The 12,389-nt window shown below is 41.9% G+C and overlaps 1 protein-coding gene across 1 annotated transcript in view; it reads left to right on the top strand.

Moving 5' to 3' along the window:
• The window catches only part of LOC308368832 (NACHT, LRR and PYD domains-containing protein 12-like), a gene marked incomplete at its 3' end in the record, with an annotated part of 39,879 nt that overhangs the window by 23,475 nt on the left and 4,015 nt on the right, over positions 1-12,389 (top strand). Inside the window, exons 6-11 of the mRNA XM_080843113.1 lie at positions 2,220-2,728; positions 2,932-4,729; positions 5,133-5,303; positions 7,621-7,794; positions 8,828-9,001; positions 9,927-10,100. Of these exons, the coding sequence (XP_080699239.1) occupies positions 2,220-2,728; positions 2,932-4,729; positions 5,133-5,303; positions 7,621-7,794; positions 8,828-9,001; positions 9,927-10,100 (3,000 nt within the window). The remainder of the gene's footprint in view (positions 1-2,219; positions 2,729-2,931; positions 4,730-5,132; positions 5,304-7,620; positions 7,795-8,827; positions 9,002-9,926; positions 10,101-12,389) is intronic.

Here is a 12,389-nt window from a genome sequence, read left to right as displayed (position 1 = left end):
ACTGGCCCACACTGGTGGCAGGGGGAAATTGTTCACTGCAGAACAGAGTTCACCTTTCACTGTATATTGAAACCTGTCATTTTGACGTACAGAATAAACATGTAATGTGGAAAAAGGACTGCAATACTGAAACTATTTTTGTGTCAGAATCTTTGCCATTTTGTGCACAGTAGAACAAATGTTACGTTATCAATGGTGTTGACAGGTCCTTGTTTAGATTATATGATATAGTGTTTAGCAATACAAAAACAGAACTACAATATTTTACTGTAATGTACACAAATTTCAAGATTTCGAATACTTTCTGACAGTATATTCCCTAAGTAAGAGTGCTCAGTACAAAACCCAAATTGTAGTACGTTGTCAGAGGTAAAATAGTCAATAGCCTACTGTGAGGGTGTTGCACAAAAGTTGAAGTGATGGTTTCATAGGTTGATATTGAAAGCTGTATTTTGAGTTTTGCTATCCATTGTGAAAAAAATTAGAAAACATACATTTTCAATTGAGCACAAATTGTAGGTTTTGAAGGAAATGTTTGGTTTTGATGGGTGTGTGATACGTTTTTGTGAAGGTAGTGTCATTTTGCAAACATTATGTAGTGTTTTGGTGATTTCAGCTTCTGTTAAGGGCTGCGTGTGAGCTGTTTTGAAAAAGTAAACAGTGAATGGAAAAATTCGCCAAAGCGATAGAGAAAAACTGTAATCACATAGTCAATCATGACCTCTCCATAAGAGAGGCTGGCCAAAGGGTTCATCCAAACCTGAGCCGTCATACTTTGGCATCAATTGTTTGTATGTTTGGCAATGACAATTAAACTTTGCTGGCCTTTACAGTCAATATAATGTACTGTGTTTCACTGTATTTGCACTTTTGGCAATAACCATTCTATACTTTTGTAAAGTGTGTTGCCACAAAACAGTGTATACCGTAGTTTCACTAAAGTAATTTACAACATCTGATTACTTTATATTAACAGCCAATGTCACTATTTTTACAGAATCAACACACTGGCCCACACTGGTGATAGAGGGAGAATGTTCACTGCAGAACAGATTTACGTAACCTTTTTACTGTATATTGAGCACAAATTTTAGGTTTTGATGGAAATGTTTGTTTTTGATGGGTGTGTGATAAGTTTTAAGAAGGCGGTGTCATTCTGCAAACATCATTTAGTGTTTTGGTCATTTAAGCTTCTGTTAAGGGCTGTGTGAGAGCTGTTTTGAAAAAGTAAACAGTGAATGGAAAAATGTGCCAAAGCAATTGAGAAAAACTGTAAATGACTGTTGCCCTAATTACATGCCACGTCCCATAACAGGGCCTCTCTACCTCTACTACGGCCTCTTTCTTGTCCACGTCCTAGTCCTTGCTGAGGTTGTTGGTGGTGTCCTCCTCGATCCATGCTTGGTATCAACTTCAATCTATTGACCCCTTTTCAGAGGTTGAAAACTACTTGATTAGTTATGCACAGAGACTTCACACAGGTGCTGACGATATTTAGAATATACAAAGCAGTTTCAGTAGGCTGCTTCTAAGTGTCTGCAATGTGTTGACATGGTTAATGAATTAGGTTTCGTATCTTTCTCTGAGAAGTGTGTAAACTGTTTTGAAAAGTGTGTTAAAACTCAAAGAAATTTGTGTGAAAGAAATGAGAAATAGTAAACCCATTCGCCAGAGAAGACTCTTGCTGTGCAAAGAAGATGTGAGCGTTAGATTAAGTTGACCCATGATTCGCTAAATGTGTGTAAGCAATCGAGAAAAACTGGAAAGAGAGAGAGTGAACGAGAGAGAATGCAGACATGCTAACCTTACTAACCAAAAATCCAAAGTGAGTTTTCAGTTATTATATTCGACATATTTACATTTTACTCATACAGATACAGTACAAAAGTGGAGAATTCCTTGCGTGTGTGTGTGTGTGTGTGTGTGTGTGTGTGTGTGTTGTTGTTGTGCTTGTGAGTGAGTGAGTGTGTTTCTGTTTGTGAGTGAGTGAGTGAGTGAGTGAGTGTTTCTGTTTGTGAGTGAGTGAGTGAGTGAGCGGTGCTGTGTGAGTGAGTGAGTTTTTGTCTGTGTCTCTGTGTGTGTGTGTGTGTGTGTGTGTGTTTTGTGTGTGTTAAAGAGAGTGAGAGAGAGAGCAAGTGTGTGTTTTTGCAGATCCTGGTGTAAGGTGTCCTTCCATATCAATGAATAATGTGATTATTTGTGTGATTTATTGGTCACAGCAGGAATGTTCTGACCCAGGATCAGTCGAGGTGTGGAGTGTGTGAGCAGCTACTGAGGGACCCAGTCATCACCACCTGTGGACACAGTTTCTGCAGGCAGTGCATCAGCAGCTACTGGAGCCAGTCTGGTCCATCAGGAGACTACAGCTGTCCCCAGTGCAGAAAGAGATCCAGAACACAACCCTTTCTCAACCCTGACATAACCATGGCACAACCTCTGTTATACCCACATACAACCATGGTCCAACCTCCTGTATATCCCCCTACAGCCATGGCACAATATTCTCTCTACGAACACAGAGAAATGGCACAGCTTCATCCAAAGCATTTTTCAGCCATGGCACAAGTTCCACCATATCCACAATCAGACTTGGGGCAGGATCCTCTTTACCCACACTTACACATGCCACAGATTTCTCCACAGCGTCCTTTGGATGAGCACATAGTCATGGAAGGAAGCAATCATCTCCAAACTGAGCATGCTCCTGTCAAAAGGGCCAAACTACCAGGTGAGTCTTTAAGTATTTCTTTCAAAACTGCTTCCAAGGGTTTCTGCATGAATAGAAAGACCATTTAGTTAAGAATCAAAATGATGATGACCTTTTGAAGTCCATTGTTCTCTGTTACTCTTCTTGAAATATGGATTAAAGAGACGATACCAAATCAGTATGATGCTGTTCTGTTTTGTTTGTTTGTTTTCTTAATGAAACAGATGATGTCCTGAACAGAGCACTGGTGAATCATAAAGCCAGTATGAAGAGGAGGTTCGAGAGCATATCTGAAGGTGTCATAAGATCAGAGACTCAAACACTCCTGAACAAGATCTACACAGAGCTCTACATCACAGAGGGAGAGAGTGAAGGGGTGAATAATGAACATGAAGTTTGGCAGGTAGAGTCAGCATCCAGATCACAAACTACAGAAGACACAGCAATCAACTGCAATGACCTCTTCAAGCCCTTACCTGGACAGCAGAGACCCATCAGAACTGTCATGACCAAGGGCATTGCTGGCATTGGGAAAACCGTCTCAGTGCAGAAGTTCATCCTTGACTGGGCAGAGGAGATAGCTAACCAGGATATAGATTTCATGTTTATACTTCCGTTCCGTGAGCTGAACTTGGTCAAACATGATCAGTACACTCTTCACAGGCTCCTGCTGGACTTCCATCCTGAGCTTAGGGAGCTACAGGATGGTGAATACAAAGACTGCCATATTGTGTTCATCTTTGATGGTCTGGATGAGAGTCGACTACCGTTGAATTTCCAAGAGAACCAGAAGTTGTCGGATGTGACACAAACATCATCAGTGGATGTGTTGATGACGAGCCTCATTCAGGGAATTCTGCTTCCCTCTTCTCTCATCTGGATAACCTCCCGACCAGCAGCAGCCAGTCAGATCCCTTCTCAGTGCATCAATCAGGTGACAGAAGTACGAGGGTTCAATGATCCACAGAAGGAAGAGTACTTCAGGAAGAGGATCAGTGACCAGAGTCAAGCCAACAGAATCATCTCACACATTAAGGCATCCCAGAGCCTCCACATCATGTGCCACATGCCAGTCTTCTGTTGGATCTCAGCCACTGTCCTTCAGCAGATACTTGAAGAGGATGATGGGAAGGAAGCCCCCAAAACTCTGACTGAGATGTTCATACACTTCCTGCTCATCCAGACCACCAGGAAGAACCAGAAGTATCAAGAGGGAAATGATACAGATAGTAAGAGGCTCCTGGAATCACATAAGGATGTCATACTGAAACTGGCAGAGCTGGCCTTCAAGCATCTGGAGAATGGAAATCTCATGTTCTATGAGGAAGACCTGAGAGAGTGTGGCATTGATGTGAGTGAAGCCTCACTGTACTCTGGCATGTGCACTGAGATCTTCAGGGAGGAATGTGTGTTTCAGCACAAGAAGGTCTACTGCTTTGTGCATCTCAGCATCCAGGAGTTTCTTGCTGCACTTCATGTGTTTGCCTCCTACTTGAGTAAAAACATGGAGGCCCTGACACCATTCCTCAAAAGGAAGTCCAGGTCTTTGCCAGATGTGCCTCTACATGAGCTTCTAAAGAATGCTGTGAACAAAGCCTTGGAGAGCAAGAATGGACACCTTGATTTGTTTGTTCGCTTCCTTCATGGCATTTCTCTGGAGTCAAATCAGAGAAATTTGATGGGTCTCCTGACACACACACACAGCAGCCCAGAAAGTGAGAAGAAGACTATCCGAAACCTGAAGCTGATGCAAAGGCAAAATATCTCCCCTGAGAGGTGCATCAATCTGTTCCACTGCCTGGTCGAAATGCACGACTCTTCTGTTCATGATGAAATCAAGGCTTTCCTGCAGGCAGAGGAGGGTTCAGTGAAACAGCTCTCACTGGCTCACTGCTCAGCCTTGGCTCATGTGCTTTTGATGTCTGGGGAGGTGCTTGATGAGTTTGACCTGAAGAAATACAAAACCTCTCCAGAAGGTCGCAGGAGGCTGGTTCCAGCTGTGAGATGCTGCAGAAAGGCTCTGTGAGTTCAGTTCTGCATTAACCGTGACAGTGAATTCAGACTTGTGTTCATAGAAATGCTTATGTTAGGAGGTGTTACTACAACTAGCATAGTACTAAAGGTTTAAAGGTCCACTGTGTGATTTTGTTCTAAAGAAACTAAGCTGTGTTTACATTTGCATGTTTTCACCAGTTCAATCTGAGTATGTTCAGTTGAACTTCTAACATATTTTTCACATTGTTTGCTTCAATAGTTGAACATCATTTTTATAATTGTTTTACCTGATGAAATATTTGTACTTTTTCTTCACATTGTTTGAGTAATACGTAACCATTCTGCAGTTCTGTTCCTCCAAATGGCCTGGATGGGGATGGAGCCACTCATAGTTTAATTAGTTTTTTCATTTTTGTTGTGTCTCTGACAGACTTACTGGCTGTGAACTATCAGAGAAGTCCCTTGAGATTGTGGCCTCAGCTCTGCATTCTGCAAACTCCCCCTTAAGACAGCTAGACCTCAGTAAGAATGACCTGCAGGAGTCAGGAGAAAAGCTGGGCTCTGCTCTACACAGTCCAAACTGCAAACTGGAGATACTGAGGTCAGTAATATTGTAGACCTTGTTAACAGACGCATACTGTTAACTGTAAACTGTGTTAACCAGACAAAAGCAACCTCAATGTTTTACTCTAGACAGAATTTGCTCTCTGATTTCAGTCAGTACAACTGTTCACAGAGACCTTATCTACATCATCACATTTTGTAGGTGTTGTGTGTGTGTGTGTGTGTGTGTGTGTGTGTGTGTGTGTGTGTGTGTGTATTAGGGCTGTGAAACGATTATAATTTTTAATCAAATTAATCACAGGTTTCTGTGGATTAATCATGATTAATCACATATTTTTTCAGCTTATTTTTGTGAGAAAAAGATGTATGACAAAAGACGGATGTATACATTTAAAATGTTTTCTTTTTTTATTCATAAAAAACTAAAATAATGGTGCTGCAGATGTTGCAAAGCAATAATCTTTGCTATTCCATATTGGACATTAATACATCTAAAATGATGATCCTTAATGATATGGCTTTGAATCAGATCACCGGTTATGGCTCTCAGGTTGTGCCTTATGCATACTGTTGTGTTCTGTAATACTGTTCTGTATTGTGCTACCACTAGGAGGCACTGTTCCGCTCTAGGGAGGAGTTTCGCGAACGGTCAATTGTGGGTTTATTGGAAGCTCATTTGGCACATGCGTTAAATGAGTAAAAAAAATAACGCATTAATCCTGTATATTAATCATAACGCGTTAACGTGTTATTTGTCACAGCTCTATGTGTGTGTGTGTATATATAAATATATATATATATATAAATAAAGCATTGAATCCACACTGAACTGAAGACACAAAAATACATTTTATTCCATCACCCCTCTGGTGGTAAACTAACAGAGTAGTCTGCTGTATGTCCTGTTTCGCCTCTTGCTCCTCTCACACTGGCATTGATGCCTACTATTTCCTTTCCTCCATCGCATTGTGGATTTAAAATGATGTGTAAGGACACAAGTGTTTTCCTTCAAGACGGTGACCATGACCTGAAATGAGCCAAATTGGGCAAGACATATTTATAAAGGAAGCAGTCAAGCTGTAATACTACAAAGTTTGCAAATGGAGGATTATTTGATGAAAACAAATTCCAAGCACAGAATTATTATTTAAATCTGAAATCATTCTTTTTTAATTGACTATATTCCTGTTGATTTTGCTCCTTTTTTGATGGATTTTCATTCTAAGATCAAGTATCACTCCTGATTGGAGCTTTTGATGCATGTGCTAGATTAGTTTTCTGTCCATGAACTTCTCACACTTCTGTCTATACAAAATCATCTGTATTTTGCAGAAAGTGACAGAACACTCTTGCCACCTATCAATATCTCCTGGTACACTACGTAGTTGTAATGGTGAAATGAAGGCTAAACACATATTCTCAAATGCTTGTGTGTAGATAGGATTCAGAGTGTTTTTTCAAAGAGATATTTCTTCATTGGATAATTATAACTATTTTGATCAATGGTATAGATTGACCAGTCTAAATGGTTGTGGACTTGTATACCACACTTTTACACTTGTATAATTGCTGCCTAACAGGAGTCAGACAGAAAACATGTAATCAGTTTTCATTTTGTGTTTTCATTCATTACTGTAAGAACATGTGTAATGTAATAGAACTGATACAAAGGCTATGTCTCAAACCGCGTACTTGCTCACTTCAAACACTGACTTTCGGGGCGTAGGGCGTTCAAACTGAAAGAACCAGCAGAATTCAGGGCACTGAAAATACCAGAATTGTGTCCCATTTGTATTGTTTGTAGTAAAAGTCTGTTAACCTGTTTAGAATTAATGAAAATGTTTCAGACAGAGGTTCCCCAAGGAGGCCAAGGTATGTTAGTAAGTTTATACCACAGGAACCTCAATCAGGCAATGGTAGATCAATCAGGAACAATGAGGCGCATCAAGGGAGAGAGAGCATGACTTCACATAAAGATTTACAAGCTTCTGTAACTAGATAGGGAACATGACTTGAAGTGTTGACAACACAGTTTGTAGAGAAGTTTGTTGGACCAGCCAGCACAATGTTAACAAGGGAATACACGGGCAAAAAACATAAAAGCAACTCAGGATACCAAAGCACAGGATATATGCAAACCAAAATGCACACAAGTTAGACTAGGGGAAAACAGGGGATAACTTAGAAAGCTCTTGCATAGAAACTTCTCTGAACCGTGGTGTGGGACTAAAACTGAGAACAGGCCCAAAAGGGAGGAGATAGACGAGTTATGTAAAAAAAAAAAAAAATGAACAGTATGAACAGAAGTGCTGAATAGGGTCAAATGTGTACATTAACTGTACTTTTTCAAACAGGCTAAATCAGTGTCACATCTCCAAAGCAAGCTGTGAAATGATGGCATCAGTGCTGCAAAGGACACCTTCCCATCTCAGAGAACTGGACATGAGTGGTAATTACCTGCTGGATGAAGGAATGGAGCTGCTCTGTGTGGGACTTAACGATCCACAATGCAAGTTGGAGACACTGAGGTCAGATATGAGCCATATACGTAAGAAAGACTCAAAAAAGTGAAATTCAATAACAATTCCTACGAAATCGCTACTTGGTGTGTGTGCTTCCATTTATATGAAACATGAGAATGAGCAAAATAGACAGAGATACAGAGAATACTGCATCTGTCATGGAATGGCAGGACGACACAGTTTGTAGGGAGGTGGAAGTTTATTGGCAGTGAAGGTCAGGGATCCGGAGCACATAAGGTCCTGAAGCATAATCCAGGATTGTAGCGGGTGTGATGTGAGAACCGACAGAGAGTGAAGGGAGTGAGGAGGTTATATGGGTGAATGACAGGTGCTTGGGATGAGTAATCAATTGCTGTGGAAGGTGAGTGCCAGCAGTGTGGGATCAGTACTGATTGTGGTCACGGATGACGTGCAGCTGGGAATGTAATCGTGACTGTGATTGAGTTGTAGCGGAGATGTATGAGTCCAAAAGTGAAGAAAGGGGGGCATGGCCGCAGCTCGGCTCAGCACATAAGTTACAGCATCTGCTGTCTTTATTTACAGATGTGTCCAGCTGTATTCATCTGTATGAGAGTGTGTGCAGTTAATAAAGGGAAGGGGTCAAAATTTTATTTCTACAACAAGTCTGACCCCTTCAGAATTCACCATGAGTTCCTGTGTACAGGTTAATGTGCTGGATCATGAATATTTTTGTAAACCAGTGTCAACAATTTATATACAAACAAATCATAATAATCATATAGGCCCAAAACGGAGGAGATGGACAAGTTATGTTAAAACAAGTCCGAGCGGACAACAAGATGCGTCAACTCAACTCTGCCACCTTGTGGACACAGGATGGAATTACAATTGAAAGAATGCGTTTCAGACCGACCGACCGACCGACCGACCGACCGACCGACCGACAGACCGACAGACCGACCGACGGACGGACATACCCTCTTATAGAGATGCCGGACGCATCTAAAAATATATAAATGTATAAACAGAGGTGCTGAAAAGTCCCAAATGTGAACATGAACTGTATTTTTTTAAACAGGCTGTATCGGTGTGACCTCTCAAAAGCAAGCTGTAAAATGGTTGCATCTACACTACAAGGGACATCTTCCCATCTCAGAGAACTCGACATAAGTGACAATGACCTGCAGGATGAAGGGATGGAGCTGCTCTGTGTGGGACTAAGAGATCCACAATGCAAGCTGGAGACAGTGAGGTCAGTTATGAGGCATATAAGAAAGGCTTATTCTTCAAATTCAATAACAATTCCTCAGAAATGATGTGTGTGCATGTGAGTTAGAAGGTGAATTTCCCCCCTTCTCACCGTGACTCACAAGAGGAGTTAGGCCCTAATGTGGGGAGGACTCCCCCACCACAATGGTTGGGTCCGGGCTCCCCCATGACAGTGGTTGGACCCAGGAGACCTCAATGGATACATTTAGCCCAAGTGGCTGCCCTATTTAAAGGGTGCCCCACTCCATGAGGAGAAGGAGAGACACATGCATGAGAGGCCATGAAAGGTGTATGAGCAAATAAAACACTTGCTGTGAGGTGAAGTGTGTATCTAGATGTGGGGATACAGTTTATGTGCATAGATTTTTGGGCTTAGTCTATTTCCTGTGGCTAGTTTAGGGCCTAGCTTGTGAACGTGCCAAGCCGGTGCCTAGTGTGCCCAGTCTTGGAGTACTCTGGGTACTGTCTGTATTTTGATTTATGTTTGTTTATTTTGTGGGCACATGTTTTGGGGTCGAAACCAGAGGGTCTCTGTTTAAATTAATATGTATATTTTGATGAGAGCCACCATCTCCTGCACTGTGTTTTCCCCACTTCACCACCAAATATCTCAAAAACGCCTTGGTCCCTCACAGTGTGTGTCTGTTTGTTTCTATTTATATAAAACACAGAGAACAAGCAAAAAAGACAGAGATACAGAGAACAATGCTTCAGCTGTCTTTATGTACGTAAGGGTCCTGCTGTATTAATCTGTATGAGAGTATGTGCAGTTTTTAAAGGGAAAGGATCAAAATTCCTTGAAGATTAAAAATGCAAGCTGGAAACAGTTTGGTTAGTTAGTATAAAAGATTACCTAAAACAATATATTTTATAAATGTGAAGTCTGACTCTGTTGTCTCTTGTTTCAGGCTGAGCGGTTGTCTCATCACACACAAGGGCTGTTCTTTCTTGGCCTCTGCCCTCAAATCAAACCCCTTCTACATGAAACAGCTGGATCTGAGCTACAATCACCCAGGAGACACAGGTGTCAGAGAACTCACAGACCGACTGAGTGATCCCAAATGTAAACTAGAGACTTTCAGGTGAGTGCTGGGTGTTAATTTGGGTGTAAATAATATTTTGATTTTAGGTGACATATTCTGGATAGACTGGCTATTCTCCCCATTTATCTGTGGGTTTTCTCCCACATCCTAAAATGGACACAGTGGTGATTCTTGTCGATTCTTGGTGTTTGTGACACAGGTTGTTGATGAGGGCACCAAGGCCCAAGGGGTTCGAAGGGAGATTTCTAATGGAGGGGATGGGGAAAGTCTTTTCACTATGAGCACTAAGTGAGGCTATATCCACTCTAATACATTTACCTTTCGGAATGATCTCCGTCCAGACGAGCTTTTTATCTCTATCAGAAATAATCTCCTTCGATACTAACATGCCTGAAAATGAATATCACATGAACATTTACGCACACTGCGCATGCGCTCTTTGTAGGGCTAATAACGCTGCCGGACACAGGCATTGTAGCAGGTCGCTTGAATAATAGCTCGCCTCCTGCACATGTTAGCAGTTGTAGCAAAAGCAGAATTTACCTGCACAACACAACAAAGACAACAAGGTAAGCTACACTTGTAATTCGTTATCCACGTTGCATTAGCCACTGGTAGTCAAGGCTGATGCTGCTGTTTTCCTCCAGAAAAGGGTCACATGATATAAGCGTGTCGAATCAGGGAAGGATGTGTTGTGACTAAGACCCAATCAGGAAGTGAACGTGGGTGTCTGCATCATCATTTCCAAAAGTGTTGTGACTAATAAGACCCAGTGTTAGGTGAAAATTCACACTCAAGTTTACCTCGGACAGAGTATAATTTTATTCAATATGCACATTGGGCTCACTCATGTCCTGGCAGACGAGCGAGAGGCATAGGCTCCCTTCCAGACTGCAGAAGACGAGAGAGAAGCAGAGTTAAACACATCACACAAGGATTAAAAAGTATAAAGTTAGCGTTATCTGTTGCCAAAGCACTAGAGAAAACTGCGTGGTGAGTCTCCCACATCCGAGGTCATCTTGCTATGCTTTTTGCAACGTAATGCATCAGCAGGGCAAAAAAAAAGGACAACTTGATTAATTAATCACCTCACAAAGGCATGTGATTAATCATGTATGTAATAATGTATGTGTGTTAAAGTCAGACTTTCACATTTCTCTATCACTCAGTATTGAGAGTAGGCGCCAGGCGTAAACATAGTAACTGTTTTGAAGCTAAAACGTATTAGTGTGGATGTAGCCTTAGTCTTGAACACTATGGGAGGTTGCATCTTCTTTCTATTCCTACATGGATGTGCATGTTGCTCCTCTTCCTAAACACCGAGAAGTCATGGGAGCACATGTCCTGCTAGTATCACCAGTCAGCAGCCACTTCTATTCCCCTCATCTTCTCTCAGTCACAGCATGCTGCAGCCAGGGCTGATGGCAGTCCGTCAGTGCTGCTGTCAGACGTCTGTCTCAACCAAGGCTTCCCAGCAGTGCTGTTGGTGGATCCAGTTGTGTCTGGTGCCCATAGCAACAGTGTTGTTACACTCCTCCCATTCCTCCTCCCCTTTTCCCCTCTCCACTTCTCTCCTTCCAGCAGGAGCTGCTCACACTGCAGTCCCATCTGCCAGACTGTCTGGGTAAACTAGGTAAAATATCTGTGCTTGTGTCACACCCCAGTCTAGGGTCAGATGCAAGTACAAAAGAAAGAGTTTGAACTGTGGGGAAAAAATATGAAACATGAAATATGAAACATATAAAGAATTGATTAAACAGAAGACGTGTGAAACTTGGAAACAGAACTTTTACAGTATCTAGTCCAAAACAGATTGATAATGTCTGAATCCGCACACTTTGGCCTTGTCTAGTCTAGTGTCTAGCCTAGTGTCTAGAGTCTCACAAAGGGTGGAACCCCATTGAAACATCAGCAGGCAGAGGTTTTGTCAATTGGGTGTCATCAGCCCATAGGACATCCTAGAGAACAAACACACACATACACGCATAAACAAGGAACTGCAAACACAAGAGCAATCAAGCACTAAACAAGCAGAAACACACACAGGGACATAACAGCATGGGATGGTTGCAGTCCTTTACTATGCCTGCAGACTCTCTGGCAGTAAGTGAGCTCCAGGGTTGGGAGTGGAGCTCCTTCTCTGCTGTCTTGATGACTCTCTGGTGGTCCTGAGCAGTGCTGTTGTCACACCACACTGCCAGCCTGTTTGTTAGCATACTGTCAATATCACACTTGTAGAAGTATATAAGGATACTGGGTGGCCTCCTCAATTTTCTGAGGAAGTGCAGCTGCTCCTGGTCTTTCTTGATCAGCTGGTCTGTACTGTTT

The sequence above is a fragment of the Sprattus sprattus genome, assembly GCF_963457725.1.
Source record: "Sprattus sprattus genome assembly, chromosome: 1".
Lineage (NCBI taxonomy): Eukaryota > Metazoa > Chordata > Actinopteri > Clupeiformes > Clupeidae > Sprattus > Sprattus sprattus.
Note: the sequence above shows the minus strand (reverse complement) of the source record. Positions and strands in the feature narration are given on the sequence as shown.